This window comes from Rhincodon typus, chromosome 1 (assembly GCF_021869965.1).
Source record: "Rhincodon typus isolate 14 chromosome 1, sRhiTyp1.1, whole genome shotgun sequence".
NCBI lineage: Eukaryota > Metazoa > Chordata > Chondrichthyes > Orectolobiformes > Rhincodontidae > Rhincodon > Rhincodon typus.
The window spans coordinates 78,847,558-78,866,999 of NC_063332.1; the positions used below are offsets into that span (position 1 = coordinate 78,847,558).

The following is a 19,442-nucleotide window of genomic DNA, read 5'->3' on the forward strand; positions in this document are numbered from 1 at the left end:
TCACCCCACTCACCTCCACATCCACATCCCATTCACTGCCACCTGCAATCTGACCCCACAACCAAGGATATATTTCCCTCTCCATCCCTATCTGCCTTTCGTAGGGACTAATCCTTCCGTGACTCCATCATCCTCTCCACACTCCCCACTAGTCAGACCACCCCCCCAGCACCTTTTCTTGCAACCACAGGAAGTGCTACACCTGCCCCTACACCTTCCCCTCACCTCCATTCAAGGCACCAAACAAAACTTTCACATCAGACAGAGGTTCACCTGCACATCCATCAATGTGGTCTATTGCATCCACTGCTCAAGATGTGGCCTTCTCTACATCGATGAGACCAAGTGGAGGCTCGGAGACCACTTTGGAGAGCACCTGCGCTCTGTTCGTGATAAACGACAACACCGTCCAGTCGCAAACCATTTCAACTCCCCCCTCCCACTACCTGGGCGACGTGTCCATCCTGGGCCTCCTCCAGTGTCACAATGATGCCACCTGGAAACTGGAGGAGCAGCACCTCATATTCCACCTTGGGAGCCTACAGCCCAATGGCCTAAATGTGGACTGTACCAATTTCAAAATCTCCCCACCCCCGGCCTCATCCCATGAATGACCCTCCTTCTCATCCCCGTCTCCTTGACCCGATACAACCTGTCCATCTTCCCTCCCACCTATCTGACCAATCTCCACCACTGCCTACCTGCACTCACCTATCATCATCCCACCTACCTTCCCCAGCCCCACTCTCCTCTCTCTATTTATTTCTGAGCTTCCTTCCCCCTCCCCATTTCTGAAGAAGGGTCCTGATCCAAAATGTTAACTTTCCTATGCCTCTGACACTGCCTGGCCTGCTCTGTTACTCCAGCTCCACCCTGTGTTATCTCTGACTCCAGCATCAGCACTTCTTACTATCTCATAATTAAAATAGGTTTTATACCAGTAAGTATTCGTGGGAGGCTACATTACAAGCATGAACATGCTACAGTCTGACATGAGGCTTGACACACCATAAACACACCATTGAATTAATCTCCATACTTCCACCATCGGGAAATTGAAATTTCTCATCCTTCCTGATTAACTCAGCCCATATGCCACATTTTTTTACTTCCATCTGTACTCATAACCCCACTGCCATTCTTACCATCCAATGTTAAAGTGTTCCTCTCTTTAGTTCTTAACAGTTTGTCACCCTTTAGGGTATTGTAATACGGTACAAATAGAATATCCTGAGTTTAGTTGGTGTCTCACCTGTTGAAAAGTGGCATTAGGCACTTACGAGGACAGTATTCGGCCTTCCTCTACGTTTCAGGGGAATGGATATCCCTCACAATAGGAGCTTCTGGCTAACAGTTCCTTCACTTCACAGCATCTCTTGGAAGGTTACGGTCACAGCCAGAAAAACAACTCCAGCAACAAGGATCAAGGCCAAAGGCATTTTGGATGGAGGGGAGGTTGTGGTGGAGGGAGGTACCAGGACTGGAGATCATTGGGAGAAGGGGACATTGGGGTCAGAAATAAAGGCAGGGCAGGGCATTGGCTTTAAGTGGCAAACTGCACCACTATGCCTTGTCCCCTTTCCCCTGTATCATGACCTGATCAAACTCTGCCTGACAAGCAGACTGCACTTTATTTCCCATTGGGAGGATCACTTGTCAATGCTGCACCTAGGTTAATCCCAGCAGTGGCAGACTGAGGCACTTATGTGGTTATTAATTGGCCACTTAATGGCCTCAATTAGTGGTGAGATGGGAAACTTAGCTCTGATGGGACACTGGTGGTGCATTCATTGTGTCCTGAACTGAGAGGCCCAGGTTCAAGTCCAACCTTCTCCAGAGGTGTGTAATAACATCTGTGAACAGGTTGATTTCATAACATATATAAATATAAAAGAATTGACCCTAGGCCTTCCTTATCAAAAATAAATACTAATGGTGGTAGAAAGGTGCTGCAGATCAAGGCACAACTCCTCCAGCTCTTCCCACACCCCGAAACAAAATTAAACGCCCTGCCCACCTCCTGGTTGGCATCCTCCAAGTACTGTTCTGGTAATGATTATTGTGGGGGTGTGGCAGAAGGAGAGCTGTGAGACGGGGATGGGGGTGGGGATATGGAGCAGCAATGTGGATGGGGTGGGGTACCGGATGGTGCAATGTCGGGCAAGGCGAGGTGGGCACACGTTCCTCACTTACCTGCGGCACTGGTAGTGAGTGACAGGTGGCAATCTGGAGCGGCGCGCGCTAGGGGCGGGGCCACAGCTGGAGCCCGGTCTCCTCGAGGAAGTAAAACAAGTTCGCAGGTAGAGCCGGTGAGCACCAGGCGGGTCTATGTTGTGCAGCAGAAACTTTCAATAAATAATTTTTTTTAAGCTCAGAAGGTTTGTTCATGATTTTGTTCTGCTAAACAAACAACCTCGTTTCCAGCTGCTCACAGAAATCTATGGATTCAGGACCGCGATGTGAACAATGTGTTGAGGGTAATGTACTGTGATTATTCTGACTGTAGTGATTCTGTTCAGCACGGTTGGACAATATTTTCCTGTACTATTTAATTACTTTACTGCACAACTAATACACGAGCAATTTGAAGCAAAAGGATGTTCTAATTTGACCTGTGTCTGGGGGTATTGTTATTTTGCAGTTGAAGTGAATGTATGTTGAATATCGGATTTGACTGCGTTGTCAGAGCATAAAGTAAAATTATAACTTGGAATAGGCCATTTAGTAGAACCACTACACAACCACTCTCGGTGGTTATTCGTTCTCGCTCACCCTGTTTGAAATTACCATTCTTTTTCCGATTAATCATTTATTTATCTGTAAATAGTTATTCAATCAATAATCATACCAAGACATCACTTTAAAGAAAAACTAACTTTATCAGATTTTCCCCTATTCTCGGTTTCATTTTCATTGGAAACAACCGGTTTCTATGTGCAGTGCCATACGTTTTAGTAGTTAAATTATCAAATTACCTTGTAATATCCTCAGTTCCGATGAAAATAAACCTAACGTTTCAGAGATAGTAGGAACTGCAGATGCTGGACAATCTGAGACCACAAGGTGCAGAGCTGGATGAACACAGCAGGCCAAGCAGCATCATAGGAGCAGGAAGGCTGACGTTTCGGGCCTAGTCCCTTAACCTAACGTTTCAGTTTGTTTTATTTGTGGTTCTTCACCCTAGATGTTACCTTAATGAAACTACAGTGTCCTAGCATCCTGTCGTATAGAGCCCAACATTGTTACTAGTCGTTCAACTGTGGTCGTAAATCCTGCATTTGGTTGACAGTTTGTATTCCACTTAAGGTTTCTTTTATTAGAGTTAGAAAAACAAACTTCTTCATCTACCACACTTCAATCCAACAAACCATGTAGAAGTTTCACTGTTCATGACTGCAATTTTAATTATCTTTAAGAACATTTAGTTATCCTAAAGTTACAAATTCTAATAGTCTATGAAATATCTCTTGTCACCAAGGTAAAAGGTGATGCTGAAAAAAATCTTGCAATGCAATTTGCATGTGTCTATGGTTATAGCATTATGACCAGGGTAAATAGATGAAGAAGCATTTTAGTTTTGTTGCTTGTTGGTACTTGGAAAATGGAAAGCAAAGGTAGCACAACAATAAAAAAAATTGTTCCAGCAAATTTGACATGTATGTAATGGTTGCTAATGGTAGATTGGGAGAATTATTTGAATCTTTAATTTTACCCCATTGGTTTATCTTGTTCTCGTTATCTGCATCAGCAGAAGTAGATTATGTTGTGCTCGAGCAAGTCCTTTACCTTCAGAACACTTTGAAAAGATTATCCCTTGTCTTTTCTAAACTCGAAAGAAAACAAATGTATGTAAGTTATCCTCAAAATGGAACTCTAAGCCCTAGCATGGTTCTATTAAATTTACGATTTTAATAGTAAATTTTCTATTTACTATTCCTAGGCCTGTGTTTCTTTCCTGAGATATACTTTCAAAGTAAACACAGTGATACAGATTGGATCTGACCAAGATTCTGTACCTCCCCCTTTGTATTCTATCTCCTTTTCAAGGTTGAATTGAGGAGGATTTAGAAGAATGTCACCATAAAATAGGAGGGTTGGAGAACATGAAGAGGTTTCTGTGAAATGCTAGCTAGTTGGATGAGTTACATTCCATCTCAGCTGGGTTTAGATGGGATAACACACCTCTAGAAATTGGATTTGCGGTTAGTGCTATATTTACTGTTTGGTAACTTTTGAAGAAGTGACCGGTTCTATTTTCAAAAATTAAATTCCTTTTCGCACAAAGAATGAAAAACACATTGATGAGAAAGCACAACTTTTTTATTGCAAAAATTCAGAATTTTGAAGAAGGGAAGGCCTGTCCTTTCAATGTTTGTTTCACCCTTCAAGGCTTTCATCTAGTTATGTTTTATCCCCTATATATTGAACATGCTGTTTTCTGTGATTGTCTACAAAACAATACGGATTCAGTTAAAAAGAAATTCAGTGGCAGTAAATTATTTTTGTAAAGTATGCGGAAATGAAGTTTGTTGGTATGGTTCCCTTGCTTGATTGTTTATGTCAGTGTACATCCCTGAGCCAAATCAGGTAGCGTATAATTACACCAAATCACACCAGTAATTATCGAGTCTTGCTTTACTCAGCAAAATCTTCATACTGATCAGTGGAACCTGGAAGCCAGGGATCAATGAAAAATGGCTCCCCACACCATATTTTGGTCAACAGCAAAACAAAAAATTGAACTGAATGTACTGGGCAAGATAGCAGTGAGTTATTAAATGCAATTTTGGAAATGTTGCATTCTTTAGTCATTTGAATTTGGAATAAAAATGCTTTCATTCTATAAGCCTCAAGACTTATTTTATATTTCTTAAAAAGTTGTTTTCTATCCCTACAGGTTCCTTCGTTTCAGTACCATGTTCTAATAAGTCTCAATGGGCTTTGTGTCAGGTGATCAACATAACTGAAGTAAAAGATAGACAACCTCACAGAACATGTGAAAAATTAAACGGAACTGAACATGAAACAATAAAATGGCCTGAAGCACGATACAACTTGTACATTGGATTGGCCTTAGCAGTCACCTCTAGTCTCCTCACTGGATGCAGCTTTATACTTAAGAAGAAAGGTCTCTTGCGAGTGTCTGAGAAAGGAATTACAAGAGCTGGTAAGTCATTCTTTTCCAGATTGAAATCATTTCCCTAGTGTACGTTTGACAGATGATTGGCTTTGTAGACGTACTTGTAAATTATTGCTAATCAATTCTTTTGTCAAATTAGTGTAATTTTCACATGAACTCAAATGTGTGAAATAGTACTTGTGGATGAGTCTGCTGTTTTGTGGTGGTTTGTCAGTAAAGAGCTTATTATTTTCTTATGAACAACCAGGAAAGAAAACAGAAGTTAGTGTGAGCAGGGCAATTAGAGTTCTGCATGAAATTCTTTTCTTGGCTGAAGTGAGTTTCTAAGTATACTTTGTTTTTCTGTCCAGCTTGGACACTTTGTAACACAGCCCCTTAGCATTGCAAAAGACACAGTTTTCTTTTGATTGTGGCCCAGTTAACCCTTTTATTTTGGATATTTTTATACACTTAGTATGCATTGTTACAGTTGGGCAAACAGTTCCGCTATATTCCAGCAGGTTAATGAAAGTAGAGATCCTAAACTTGTTGGCTTTATATAAAGATAGTAGGAACTGCAGATGCTGGAGAATCCGAGAGCAGGCCAAGCAGCATCATAGGAGCAGAGTTTTTCTTCTTTTTGGTGTGTTTTTCCAATAAATAACATTCATTTATTCATACCTGGATGTGGCCATCGCTGACTAGGCCAGCATTTACTGTCTGTCCCTAATTGCCTTGGAGAAGCTGATGGTGAACTATCTTGCTGAGCTACTGCAGTTCTTGGATGTGCTGTTAGGAAGGGAGTTCCAGGATTTTTGATCCAGTGCAGGTGAAGGAGCAACAATTAATAATCCAAGTTTGGATGGTGTGTGGATTGGACAGGAACTTGGTGTGGTGTTGCCCTTGTTCTTCTAGGTGGCAGCTGTCACAGTTTTGGAAGGTACTGCGAAAGGAGCCTTGGTAAGTGATTGCATTGCATTGTTTTGGCTTCATTTGTGGGATGTGGACATTGCTGGCTGGCCAGCATTTATTGCCAATTCCTAATTGCACCTGAGAAGGTGACAGTGAGCTGCCTTCTTGAACCACTGCAGTCCATTTGGTGTAGGTGGACTCGTAATGCTGTCAGGAAGGTATTCCAGGATTTTAGCCACAGACAGAAGGAACCGTGATATATTTCCAAGTCCAGATAGTGAGTGACTAGAGGTGGAATTTTCAGATTGTGGTGTTTCGATGTATCTGCTGATTTTATCGTTCTAGATGGTATTAATCACGAGATTTGAAAGGTCCTGTCTGAGGAGCATAGCCTGCAGTGGATCTTGCAGTTGGTACCCACTGCTGCTACTGTGGAGGGACTGAATGCTTGTGGATAGTGCCAATTAAGCAGGTGGCTTTGTCCTGGATGGTGTCAAGCTTCTTCAGTGTTGCATTTGGCCAGGAGGTCAGTTGTCTGGATGTCTGGTTTGTAATACAGAATGATGCCAACAGTGCAGGTTCAATACCCGTTCCATCCAAGATTAACATGAGGATCCTGTCTGAGTCTGGCCCTCAGGTTAGACTCACCACTGGTCATCTCTCTCTAATGAGGACTATGCTGACCTTACCTTTACCACCTTGCCCATGTTTTGACTTGCTGTCGTGAAACATCATGTGGTCCAGAATCAATGTTGAGGACTTGTAAAGGGATTCTATAAACTGTACCACCACCCCTTTTGGCCCAGTCCTGCCAGTGGGACATGACCTTTTCAGGGTGGTGTCAGAGATTCCTTTCTGTAAGGTTAGATTCTGAGAGTTCAAATGTGAGGTAGTTGCTTGACTAGTCTGTGAAACTGTTCTTCTACTTTGGTGCAAGCATCCAGAGATTAATAAGAAGGACTTTTCTGGGAAAACAGGTTCGCCTTTTGTCATTTCCAGTGCCGAGGATGATGTCAGATAGTCTGAGAGTTTAATTCCTTTTGGGCTTTGTGATGGCTTAATGTGACTGAGTAGCTCACTAGGGCATTTCAGATTGCTGTGAAGTGTCAACCACTTTGGTGTGTATCTAGAATCACATATAAGTAAGGACAAAAGATTTCTTTCTCTAAAGGACAATAGTGAAGCAATTCATTTTTATGACCAGTGTCCATTGTAACATGGTTATTCTTAGACTATCTCTTAATTCTACATTTCATTGATTTTACATTTCACCATTTACTATGGTGGGATTCAAACCCATTTCCCCAGAGCATGAAGCTGTAAAGAAGGGGCCTATCAAACTCAACATTAACTTTGTTTCTCTTTGCACAGATGCTGCCAGACCTGCTAACTTTCTCCAGCATTTTATTTTTATTTCAGATTAGCATCCACAGTCTTTTGCTTTTATTCATGTAACATTGGTCTGAGGTACTGGATTACTAGTCCAGTGACATTACCATTACACAAGCACCTTAAAACATTCCCTTGCTGTTAAGCTTTGATTAATGAAATGTTCCAGGATATGAATGTTATATGCTTATTTCCAAATGAAGTCATCTAATGATTTCAGAAAATTTGTATGAATTTCTTCCAGACTGCAGTGACAAATTCTATAGAATTGCTGTTTTTTAAGTTGGTCAATTGGTTATGTGTTCTTGCTTTTTATCTAAACATAAAGTTATTGTTGTCACTAATTTTCTCACCCAACATTTTTTTTGCTGAACCTCGCTCTTTAGCTTGCTTCCTTCTTCTCTCACCCACCTATCACAGCACCTTTGGCTATCTTTGCATTTGTGAAAAATGGCCTTGACGTCCGTGACCTTTTTTTTGTGGGTTTTCGCATTGATAGATGGTGTTAACTGAAACTCAACTTGGTTCTTTTTCTCTTTTATTTGTTCAAAAGGATGTGGATATTACTATTATTTTTATCACTATGCCAGTGTTTATTGTTCGTCCTAAATTGCCCTTAGTTGTAGTGAGCTGCTGCTAATCAAAGGCGGCAGTCTGTGTGGTGTACGTAGACATAGTGCTGTTTAGGAAGGAGTTACAGGTTCAGTTTATTATTTAACTGGCTCTGCTTTCTGGTGATTTGGGCAGGGTGCAGACTAATTACACATGGGCTTCTCTTCCTTCCAAAAGCAATTATGTCTTTCTGGTAATCATGTGACCAGAACTGTGTACGCCAGTGCAGTTGTGGGTTAAGCAGTGTCTTGCATAGTTCAGTATTGCAAAACTAGTTTTGTCATCAATACCTTTCCCAATGAAAGAAAGCATCCTATTTGCCTCCTTTACCATCTTTGCCTGTTCTACCACTTTCAGGGACCTGGGAACATGCTCAATGGTTAGCACCACTGCCTCACAGCACCAGGGGGACCCAGGTTTGATTCCACTCTCAATGACTGTGTGGAGATTGCACATTCTCCCCGTGACTCTGTGGGTTTCCTCCGAGTGCCCCAGTTTCCCCTCTCAGCCCAAAGATGTGCAGGTTAGGTAGATTGGCCATGGAAATGTGGGTTACAGGGATAGGATGGGAAGCTCTTCAAACAGTTGGTATGGACTTGATGGGCCAAATGGCCTGTTTCCACACTGCACGGATGCTATGATTCTAAGAGTCTGAACTCTTGAATGATGTACACCATCCTGTAGAGATTTTAAAAGCAATATGAGGAATATAAATTTAAAATGAAGCCCCTTAGTTTTTGTAGTTCTTCCAAGTCCTTTATTGTGTAAAATGAGTGGGAAGGTCTTTGAGAAGATTGGAAGTAAGTGAATTAACTTTTAGCGAAATAAACATCTTCACAGGAACGTTGGAACTCTCAAAATACATGCATGGTGAACTATAAATCTTCATGGTTACATTTACTTGGTTTTATTATTGGATTTATCAGGGTTTCAGTGCACCCTTCACACAGAATATTTACATCAGAGAATTAGCCTATTTGATCCATCACATCAAGGCCAGTCTCTGTTAAAACAACTCGGCTAGAGCTAGTCTTTGTCCCTGTAGCTGCGCAGTTTTCTTTTCTTCAGATTCTTATGCTTTGGGAAGCCACAATTAAATCTGCCTCCACAACAATCTTGGGCAGTGTTATACAAGTCCTGGACACTCATGGAAGAAAAACAACTTTATTTTAAAAAGCCACATTTATGTTAATTTTATACAGTTTCATAGCTCCTTGGATATTGACTCATTTTGGAGAAGTGTTTTAAGGTCTTAAATACATCTTAAGAAAATTAGTTTTGTTTAATGAAGTTACTAAAAACTTTGGAAGTTGAAAGATTTCACAAACGTGAACATGTTTAGTGTTTTTAAATGAATTGGAGTCTGAAATAAGAATACAGTTTATAAGCTATCTCTTATGGTGGCTAGTCTGTCTAATAATGTTGTATCTTAGATAAATTTAAGAAAACATTAAGTTAGTGATACTTAATGAAAAATGCAATGATCGTTAGCAGAGAGGAAAATCCAACCGTTTGGTTCCCCAATGAACAGCTGCTGTCTAGTCAAAAGTGGACACAAATTCAATCCATCAATTTGAATGTACTACTATGATTTTGCAGGTCAAGGAGGATATGCCTATCTAAAAGAGTGGCTGTGGTGGGGAGGACTTCTCTCTAGTAAGTGTTTTTTTTTTGTTAAATACACACTTGATTTTTAATTTGAGCGTAAAACAAAAAAAATTCTGTAAACTATTTAAAGTGAGTTTGTGGTTTCAAGGGGCAATACTTGACAAGATTGCATTAGGGGATTTCTCTCATTTGTGAGGTTAGTTTAGGTTATTCTCATAGCCTGTCCCCCATCTACAAGGTGCAAATTAAGAGTGTTTTGGAATACTCACCCCTTGCCTGGATGCGTGCAGCTCCAATAACACTTCAGCATTTATGACACAGCAGCCTGCTTGATTGGCACCACATCCATGACCTTCACCATTTACTTCCTTCACCACCATTGCACAGTGACAGCAATGTGCTCCGTCCATAAAGTATGCTGCAGTAACTTAACAAAACTCACTCACCAACACTCTTCAAACTGATGATGTCTATAGCTGTAAAGATAGGAGCAACAGTTACATGGAAACACCATCATCAAGTTCCTCTTGAAACCACACACCCTTCTGAGTTGGAACTATATTGTTATTCCTCACTGTTTGGCCAAAATCATATAACTTTTCTCGTAACAGCATTGTGGACGTCACTATATCCCAAGGGCGACAGTGATACAAGAAGACAGTTCATCACCCATCAAGGGCAATTAGGGATGGGCAATAAATGCTGCCCCAGCCAGTGAGACCCATGTTCCCATGAATAAATGGGGGGAAAAATTGCTGACAAACAGGAGTCGGGTGGAGAAGCACTGGGGAAGTGGAGGAGATGCTGCATCACCAAATTGGAACTTAACACTCAGTATGGAAAGTATATCAGTAGCTAGGTATTTGTCAGTGTTTAGGTCTGTGGTTGGCATAAGCATACACTATGCTATGTTCTTTCACAGCACGTTAAGGACCAATTTTCCAAATGTGTATTCTTGGCATGAAATCTATCTTATCGTGAGTGCTAATTGTGAATTTGTAGGCACACATCCTAAGATTTTTCCCAATGTGTAACACTGCAATTTTTGAGTAGATCCAGGATGTTTTCCTGTTACAATACATCCAAAAGAAAACTCAGTGTTATGCCATATTATCAACATCATGGAGGTCACCAATGACCAGAAACCCAACTGGACTTTCCAAATAAACAGGATGGCTGCAGGACTAGAACAGAGGCTAGAAATACTGCACCTAGTGACTCACCTTTTGACTCGCCAGAGCCGATCCACCACCTACAAGGCACAAGTCAGGAATGTGATTGAATACCTCCCACTTGTCTGGATGAGTGAAACTCCAAAAACACTTGGTCATACAGTCATTTAGCACAGAAACAGATCCTTTGGTCCAATTTATCCATGCTGGCCAAATTTCCCATGTTTTCTATGTTTCTTATGTTCGTTTGCTGCTCTAAAAAAGGATCACACAAGTAGAATATCTTCACTGGTACAACTTACGACCGATACTATATGAAATACAACACCTCATTTATCATTGGCCACAATTGAAATATATATTTGATGGCATTGTTTTTATTTCTCCATCAGATTCTTGAGAATGCCACTAAGAATCTTATAGCACAGAAGGAGGCCATGTTGTGCTAAAACAATTTGAAACAAATGCAGTTCCCCTGCTTTCACACATATTCAGCAATCATTTGATCTCATTGAAAGATACAGAATGCTGAGGCCTTGATAGAATGGTCATGGGGAAGATGTTTCCACAAGTAGGAGAGATTAGGACCCGAGAACACGGCCTCAGAGTGAAGGGACAACCATTTAGAACTGTGAGAAGGGATTTCTTCAGCCAAGGGTGGTGAATCCATGGAACTCATTGCCCCTGAAGGCTGTAGAGGTCAGGTCAGTGAGTGTATTTAAACAGATAAATAGATTCTTGATTAGTAAGTTGATCAAAAGTCATGGAGCAATGGCAGGAGAATGGAATTGAGAAACGTAGCACATTCAAATGGTGGAGCAGACTTGATGGCCTGAAAGGCCTAATTCTGCTCTATATCTTCTGGTCTTATGATCTAGCACTTGTACATTGTAACTTTCTTTAATCTACAGTGGAAATAATTTAACATAAAACCAAGTGATGAAGCTATCGGTTTAACAGCACAAAAGCTCCTTGGCTGAGAAACATTCTAAATTTGTAAAGGAATGCATGGGTCTCCAAAAACCTCAATCCTTTTGTTCTGTGTGTCCTGAAACTTAGTGTGATTCCTTTCCAGATCCTGTGACCTGTGATATGATAATACACTAGGAACATGAGTAGACAATTGAGTCTGTTCTGGTATTCAGTGAGATGTGTCTCCATGACATCTACCGGCTTTATTTGCCTAATACTTGCCTAACAAAAATCTACACAATTCAGTTACAAAATTTTCAATTGATCTACCCTTAACAGTATTTTGGGAGAAAATGCACTTTGTGTGCCTAAGAGATTCGTGAAATCACCTTTGAAATTCGAGTTGTGATTTTTGAAGGAATGTCCCCGAGGAGTCCCACAACCAAAGGAAATAATTTCTCTCCATTTATCCTTTAACACATCATGTAGGCAATCCTTTGATCTTGTGTACTGAAGCCTGCTTGTTAGGGTATATTCACCACTGCTGCAAAATTGCCAGCAATCTCAAAAACAATGTTTTTTTTTTGTATTTGACTCCTGTCTCTTCACAATGATCCAAAGTAAGCTGTTCAGTTCACAGCTTTATATCAATGATAAGATGTGTTGCTTTTGCTATTTTGCTTTGCAGAATGTTGCAGTTCCATCTGGTGTTATTCTTCTGGGAGTTCTAACTTCTGCTACTGAGTATGAAATCTGTGACAGAAGACTGGCCACATAACTGCAAGGTTTTAAGAAACCGCTGCAGAACTCAAAATTAATTGCAAGAATGACTTATAAAGCACAAAAGCCAATATGAATAATATTCTTTTATCAGACTGAGGTTGCCAAACCTCTAGAACTGCTCTTAGTCTCCAGCTGATGATTATTTTACAAGGCATTGCTCTCAGTGACATTGGAGAAAAGTTTTAGGAACATGTAAAAGTAAAGTTTTCCATTTTCTTTGAAAACTTCTGCTGTTATCATATTAGCATTGGTAGGGAATCGATCAGCTGAGTTACCAAGGCATTAGGTGAATTTAATGAGTGAATTGGTGGACTTGCCCATCGTTTGGAAGACGAATGGAAACCCTGTGATGCTTCTCTCAGATGTCTGATGCAGTTATCAAGACAATGGGCACTTACCCGGACAGAATTAAACCTGTAAACTTCCCCCTGCAAGTGTTTATTCAGTTCCCTTCTGAAAATTGCTAATGCGTCTGCTTCTATCTCTTGGACAGTGCATTCTGGATCACAACTTGCTGTGAAAATTTTATTGACTTCATTTTACCTCAGGTTCTCTTACCATGGCCTTAAATCCGTCCTCTGGTCACTGATCCTTCTGCCACTCAATCAAAACTCATCATGGTTTTGATCGCCTCTACAGCACAATTAAATGATGTCAAAAGAGATATCCTTTTGAATACCTCTCTTTGGGTCTCTGTTTCTACGTCATGTATTCAATACCAGTTAACTGAATCTGGATTTGTACTGTCCAACTTATAGTTCTCTAAGTTCTGCCCTGTGAATGCAGCTCTGAAGGCCTACAGGCAACAGGCTCAATATGTAACAAATACAGAAATTGCTGGAAAAGCTCAGCAGGTCTGGCAGCATCTGTAGGGAGAAATCAGAGTTAATGTTTTGAGACTAGTGACCCTTATCAGAACTGATGGTACTTAGGAAAAAGAGGTAGTAAGAACTGCAGATGCTGCAGCCAGAGATAACACAGTGTGGAGCTGGAGGAACACAGCAGGCCAGGCAGCATCAGAGAAGCAGGAAAGTTGATGTTTCAGCTTGGGACTCTTCTTCAGAAATGGGGAGGGGAGCTCAGAAATAAATAGTGAGAGGAGGGGTGGGGCTGGGGAAGGTAGATGGAATGGTGATAGGTGAGTCCATGTAGGGAGTGGTGGGGATTGGTCAGTGAGGTGGGAGGAGTGGATAGGTAGGAGAGAAGACAGACAGGTTGTGTTAGGTCAAGGAGGGGGGGATGAGAGGGAGGGTTGGACGTGGGATGAGGCCGGCGTTGGGGAGATTTTAAAACTGGTAAAATCCACATTTAGGCCATCAGGCTATAGGCTCCCAAGGCAGAGTGTGAGGTGCTGCTCCTCCAGTTTGCGGGTGGTGTCATTGTGACACTGGAGGAAGCTCAGGATGGACATCTCACCCAGAGAGTGGGAGGGGGAGTTGAAATGGTTCGTGTCCAGAAGGTGTTGTCATTTGTCATGAACAGAGCGCAGGTGCTCTACAAAGCAGTCTCTGAGTCTCTGCTTGGTCTCACCGATGTAGAGGAGGCCACATTGGGAGCAGCAGATGCAGTAGACCAAGTTGACGGATGTGCAGGTGAACCCCTGTCTATTGTGGAAGGTTTGTTTTGTGCCTTGAATGGAGGTGAGGGGGGAGGTGTAGGGACAGGTATAGCACTTCCTGCGGTTGCAGGGAAAGGTGCCAGGGATGGTGTGGCTAATGGGGAGTGTGGAGTTCATGAGGGACCATATCGCGGAGAGAACGGTCCCTATGAAAGGCAGATAGGGGTGGGGAGGGAACTATATCTTTGGTTGTGGCATGGGATTGTAGGTGGCAGAAGTGGCAGTGAATGATACATTGGATACAGAGGTTAGTGGGGTGATAAGTGAGGACAAGGGGGATTCTGTCTTTGTTTTTGTTGGGGAGAGGGGGATATGAGGGCAGAGGTGCGGGAAATGCAAGTGATGCATTTGAGGGCATTTTCAATCATTGGAGGAGGGAAGTTACGGTCCTTGAAATAAGAGGACATCTGGGATGTGCAGGAGTGGACCGTCCCATCTTGGGAGCAGACGTGGTGGAGGCGGAGGATTTGGGAGTAGGGGATCACATTCCTGCAGGAAAGTGGATGAGAGGAGGTGTAGTCTAGGTAGCAAGGAAAAAGTTGGTTTAGATGCGGAAGATAGGGTGGGGGAGGGAGTAAGGAGTAAATGGTAGGAAGAGTTGGAGCCCAAGGAGAGTGAAGAACAGTTGGACAGACAAAGTAATGAAGAACGATCGGCCTAGAAGAATAAATAGCTACTAATGGGTACTATCAGTGAATAACAATGAGTTGTGTGTAATAGCAGACCATGTGATAACTAGGCCTGGTTTGTGGGGATTTGCGAAGGGACATGGGAGAAGGTGCCTCAAGCCCTAAAATTGTTGAAATCTCTTCAATCCAGAAGGCTGTGGAATTCCCAAGCAGAAAATGATGTGCTGTTCTTCCAGCTTGCCCTGAGCTTTGCTGGAGCATTGCAGTGAGCCCAAGCAAGCTCAATATGTATCTCCCATTAAAGTAATATTGTTTGAGATGGTTCAGAAGATAGAATATTTTTGAATTTGTAACAACTTTAGATAAAGGATAGGGCACAGTAGGAAACAAAATGTGAAAGCTTAGATTGCGTAATTCTTGAGTCTAAACTTACACCAAGTTGTATTTTGTTTTACAGTGGGTGCTGGGGAAGCTGCTAACTTTGCTGCCTATGTTTTTGCACCTGCTACACTGGTTACACCATTAGGTGGGCTAAGTGTGCTTATAAGGTATGTTTTTATTAATGCCGCAATTGGAATACTGCTTGAAACAAAGCACATTTAATGTGGATGTAAATGAGGCTCAGTCAGATCGGGTTATTATATTCAGTGAATAGCCAGCCAACACTTGGCTGTTTTAACTCATTGAAAGGTTGGTTGGTTGTAAACACACCAAGGTGGCTAACAACAGTAGGCCTACACTCCAGATTAAAGTAGTGTCTGCAGAAGAGAAAGGGGATAACTTTTAACAATTTAGTTGCAAGCAATGAAATTATGTATGGTAACCTAAATGATCAATTGCCCTGTTGTGATCCTTGTTGATGATTGTTGTATTCAATTTCTCAGTAGAAATTTTCATCTCTGTTTGATTTTATTGTCACGTGTACCAAAATACAGTGAAAAGATTTGCTTACGAACGGTACAGGCAGATCACAGCAAGCAAAGAATGTACAGATCAAAAAGACTTAGAGGCATACAGGTTACATTGCAAGTTACATCTCTGTAGAACCCTATCTCCCTGCAGTTGGAATGTGACAATTACAGTAGTTATTTATTCAGTCTGTAACAATGTCTGGATATTTGTTTTCTAACCAATTAAAAAGAACACAAAGTTCCTGCCTGAAATGGGTAGATGATCATGAAACAGGAATGCAAAAACAGAAGTAAGGCCACACTACTCTTTGAATGCTAAACGGAATGATAAGATTATGGCTGAGTATCTTAACTTCATCCAAGGGCTTTGGTTTCCTGACCCTTGATCCTCTTGTCTGACAAAAATCTATCTTAAAGTATTGCAGATCTAATTCCTTTTTCATGGTGCAATATTTTTATTGAATATAAAATGGGTAAACTAGTAGTTTTCTTAGAAAACACTGGAGACTCCTGCAGGAAAGTTGGTTTGTGGGCTAAACATAAGATGAAGCGTTCTCCTTGGCTACATCCTCCCACAATTTCCCTACAAGTCGACACTCCTCTTTAGCATAATATATTAGGACAGCTCTATCACAGAAGTTCTATTGTGCTGTTTGAGCCTCTTTATCCCATAACCTTGCATGGATCCTTGCTAAAAATGTTCAAACTTTAACCAATCTTTAGTTTACTGCATTATCGAGGAACTTCATGGGTAGGTAAACTGATTCATTGCAAATAAGTGAAGTATAAAACTACTTATGGCTCAGTACTAATTAGTAGTAAAAAGATTTTCATAAGTTACATGATGTTTACAGTTGTGCAGGAGAGGCAAATTAATGGACCATGTTAAAATAGTTATACACCTAATCTATACTGTATCAGATCTGTTGTCTCTGACACCAAAACACAAAAATGCTAAATTACCCAAAAAGTGGACTTGTAGCATGCATTGATATGAAAGACACAGAATTGATTTTCTAATTTTTAAATGCCTTTATAGCAATATCCTGATTAATTTTCTATTTTTATAATTCACACAGTGCTGTGCTTGCATCATACGTTTTAAATGAGCAACTGAACATTCATGGCAAGTTAGGATGTACTCTGAGCATTGTAGGATCAACAATAATAGTGATCCATTCACCAGAAGAGGAAGGAATCCATTCCTTGCATGAGATGGAAGAAAAGTTGAAAGAGACAGGTACAGTTTAGAAGTATAATAATGTGGTATTTTGTACACTAAGAATTTAAAATTTTGAATGGTGAACGACTCTTAAACCTATTCATTTCCAATTGACACTGCAAAAATATTTGAAGAACAGAGAGACTTTTGTAGTTTTTGAGGTAATTTTGCGTCCCTGTTGAAATGGGAGCCAAAAGCTTGAGAATTGGAAATTATATTTTCTTTGTATTTATACTTTTTGGTGGCTTCACAGAATCAACAGGGAAAAAGATTCAGGGTAATCCAAGATGGAGGATGGGAAAAATTTGTGGCTGTAAGAGCTGCATCTTTTTTGAGGTATTTTCAGTATTGGAGCTGATTTCCTTGAATTATTGGAGCAATAATTACGGTCTTATAAAAGCTGTTGCATTGTTTCAGAACTTTGGGGAAGAAAAGATCAAAACAACTGCACTTTGAAAAAGTAGGAAGAGAGATAAAGCAGGGACTGTGTGGGAGGTAGACAAAAAACAGAGCAGTAAACCTGCACAGCTGTCTGACTAGGAGTGAACCTTTACAGCTGACTGCCTCTGATATTTAATTTCAAGTATCTCTGAACATTAGAGTTCTTTCTGAGAAAAATAAACAAACCGTGAAATTCACAGCTGTTTTTGGAAAAACCTGGCGGCGGAGCTCAAGCTGGGGAACAGCTAAGCGTTTTTTTTGTTGTAACCTTACTGTTTTTTTTGTAAATCTACAATAGTGAGTAGAGTTTTTTTTTGAGTTTATGTTTTGTTGAGATCTTTCACTTGATTAAACTTTAAAAATATGAAACATAGGTAAAAAGTTATCCTGGAGCAGTGTTATTAGAGCAGTAAGATTGTGCTATTTTCTGGGCCTGTAGATTAAGTGCAAATACGGCCTTGAGTAATGTGATCTTCCTGTCGGATATGGGAGATTAGGGAGAGTTTCCATGTTACCGATGGTTATGTCTGTGGGAATTGTGTTTGGTTGTGAATCCCATCAGATCGCATGGATTGGTTAGAGCAGCAGTAAGAGGCAATGAGGAATTCACAGGAGCCTAGGGGGTGTGATTGGTGGCAGTTGTAGGAAGGTAGAAAAACCACAGATACAGACGGGTAGATGGGTTAGCTCTAGGAAAGGCAGGAGAGGTAGACATGTAGTGCAGGAGTCTCCTGTGGCTATCCCCATATCAAACAAGTATGCTGCTTTTGGAAAATGTAGCGGATGATGGACTCTCAGGGGAATGTAACATATACAGCTAGGTTTCTGGTACTGAGACTGGCCATAATGTAACGAGGGGTACACTAGGTTCCAAGCAATCGATTGTGATAGGGGGCTCTCTAGTCAGAGGCACAGACAGACATTTTGCGGCTGACAATGAGACATCAGAATGGTGCTAGGATCAAGAATATTCTCAAAGGGGAGAGGGACCAGCAGGAAGTCATCATACACGTTGGAACTAACAACACAGGAAGAGAAAAGGATGAGGCTCTGAGGCAAGAATAGAGGAAATTAGGCAGGGTAGGTCCTTGAGGGTAGTAATATATAGGTTACTCCTAATACCATGAGCTAGTGAGGATAGGAGTAGGGGGACAGAGCAGATGAATGCATGGCTGAGGAGCTGGTGCAGGGAAGAAGGATTCATGTTTTTAGATCATTGGAATCTCTTCTGGGATAGAAATGACCTCTATAAGAAGGACAGATTGCACCTGAATTGGAAGGGGACTAACGGGTAAGTCAGATGAACTCAGGGCATGGTTGGTAATATGGGACTGCAATATCATAGCGATTACAGAAACGTTTTTCAGTTGTTTCAGCGGCGGGAGTCCGGGAGGAAGCGCGAGGGCAGCCTGGGAAGGTGAGCTTTTTCGATTATAAAAGTCTTACCTCGCGTGACTCCATTTTTGGAGTGAGTAAGTGAGGTAATATATTTGGGCGGTTGCTTTACCCGAAACACTACCTAGGTAGTGTCTCCCACTCATCCTCCTCGTCTAACCAAAAATAAAAGGTTCTGAGCGCTGATTTGGTAAGGCTACTAGTTTTTTTTTTTAATTTGTCTGTTTGGGAATTCAGAACAGTGGGAATGGATGTTAGGGCAGTTGTATGCTCCTCCTGTAGAATGTGGGAGGTAAGGGTCACCACTAGTGTCCCCACTGACTTCATCTGCGGGAAGTGCACCCAACTCCAGCTCCTCGGAAACCGTGTTAGGGAACTGGAGCTGTAGCTGGATGAACTTCGGATCATTCGGGAGGCTGAGGTGGTAATTGAGAGGAGTTACAGGGAGGTAGTCACACCTCGGGTACAGGAAAAAAGTAGATGGGTTACAGTCAGGGGACGGAAAGGGAACAGGCAGACAGTGCAGGGATCCCCTGTGGCCGTTCCCCTCAAAAACAAGTATACCGTTTTGGATACTGTTGGGGGGGACGACTTACCAGGGGTAAGCCATGGGGTACAGGTCTCTGGCACAGAGTCTGTCCCTGTTGCTCAGAAGGGAAGGGGGAAGGGGGGAGAGGAGGAGAGCATTAGTCATTGGGGACTCCATAGTTAGGGGGACA

At 41.5% G+C, this 19,442-nt stretch overlaps 1 protein-coding gene across 1 annotated transcript in view; it reads left to right on the top strand.

The window, feature by feature from the left end:
• Positions 1-2,306: 2,306 nt before the first annotated feature.
• Positions 2,307-19,442, top strand: part of LOC109916575 (magnesium transporter NIPA2-like) — a 21,435-nt gene continuing 4,299 nt past the window's right edge. Inside the window, exons 1-5 of the mRNA XM_048605644.1 lie at positions 2,307-2,477; positions 4,898-5,167; positions 9,632-9,688; positions 15,212-15,302; positions 16,745-16,905. Of these exons, the coding sequence (XP_048461601.1) occupies positions 2,441-2,477; positions 4,898-5,167; positions 9,632-9,688; positions 15,212-15,302; positions 16,745-16,905 (616 nt within the window). The 5' untranslated portion in view covers positions 2,307-2,440. The remainder of the gene's footprint in view (positions 2,478-4,897; positions 5,168-9,631; positions 9,689-15,211; positions 15,303-16,744; positions 16,906-19,442) is intronic.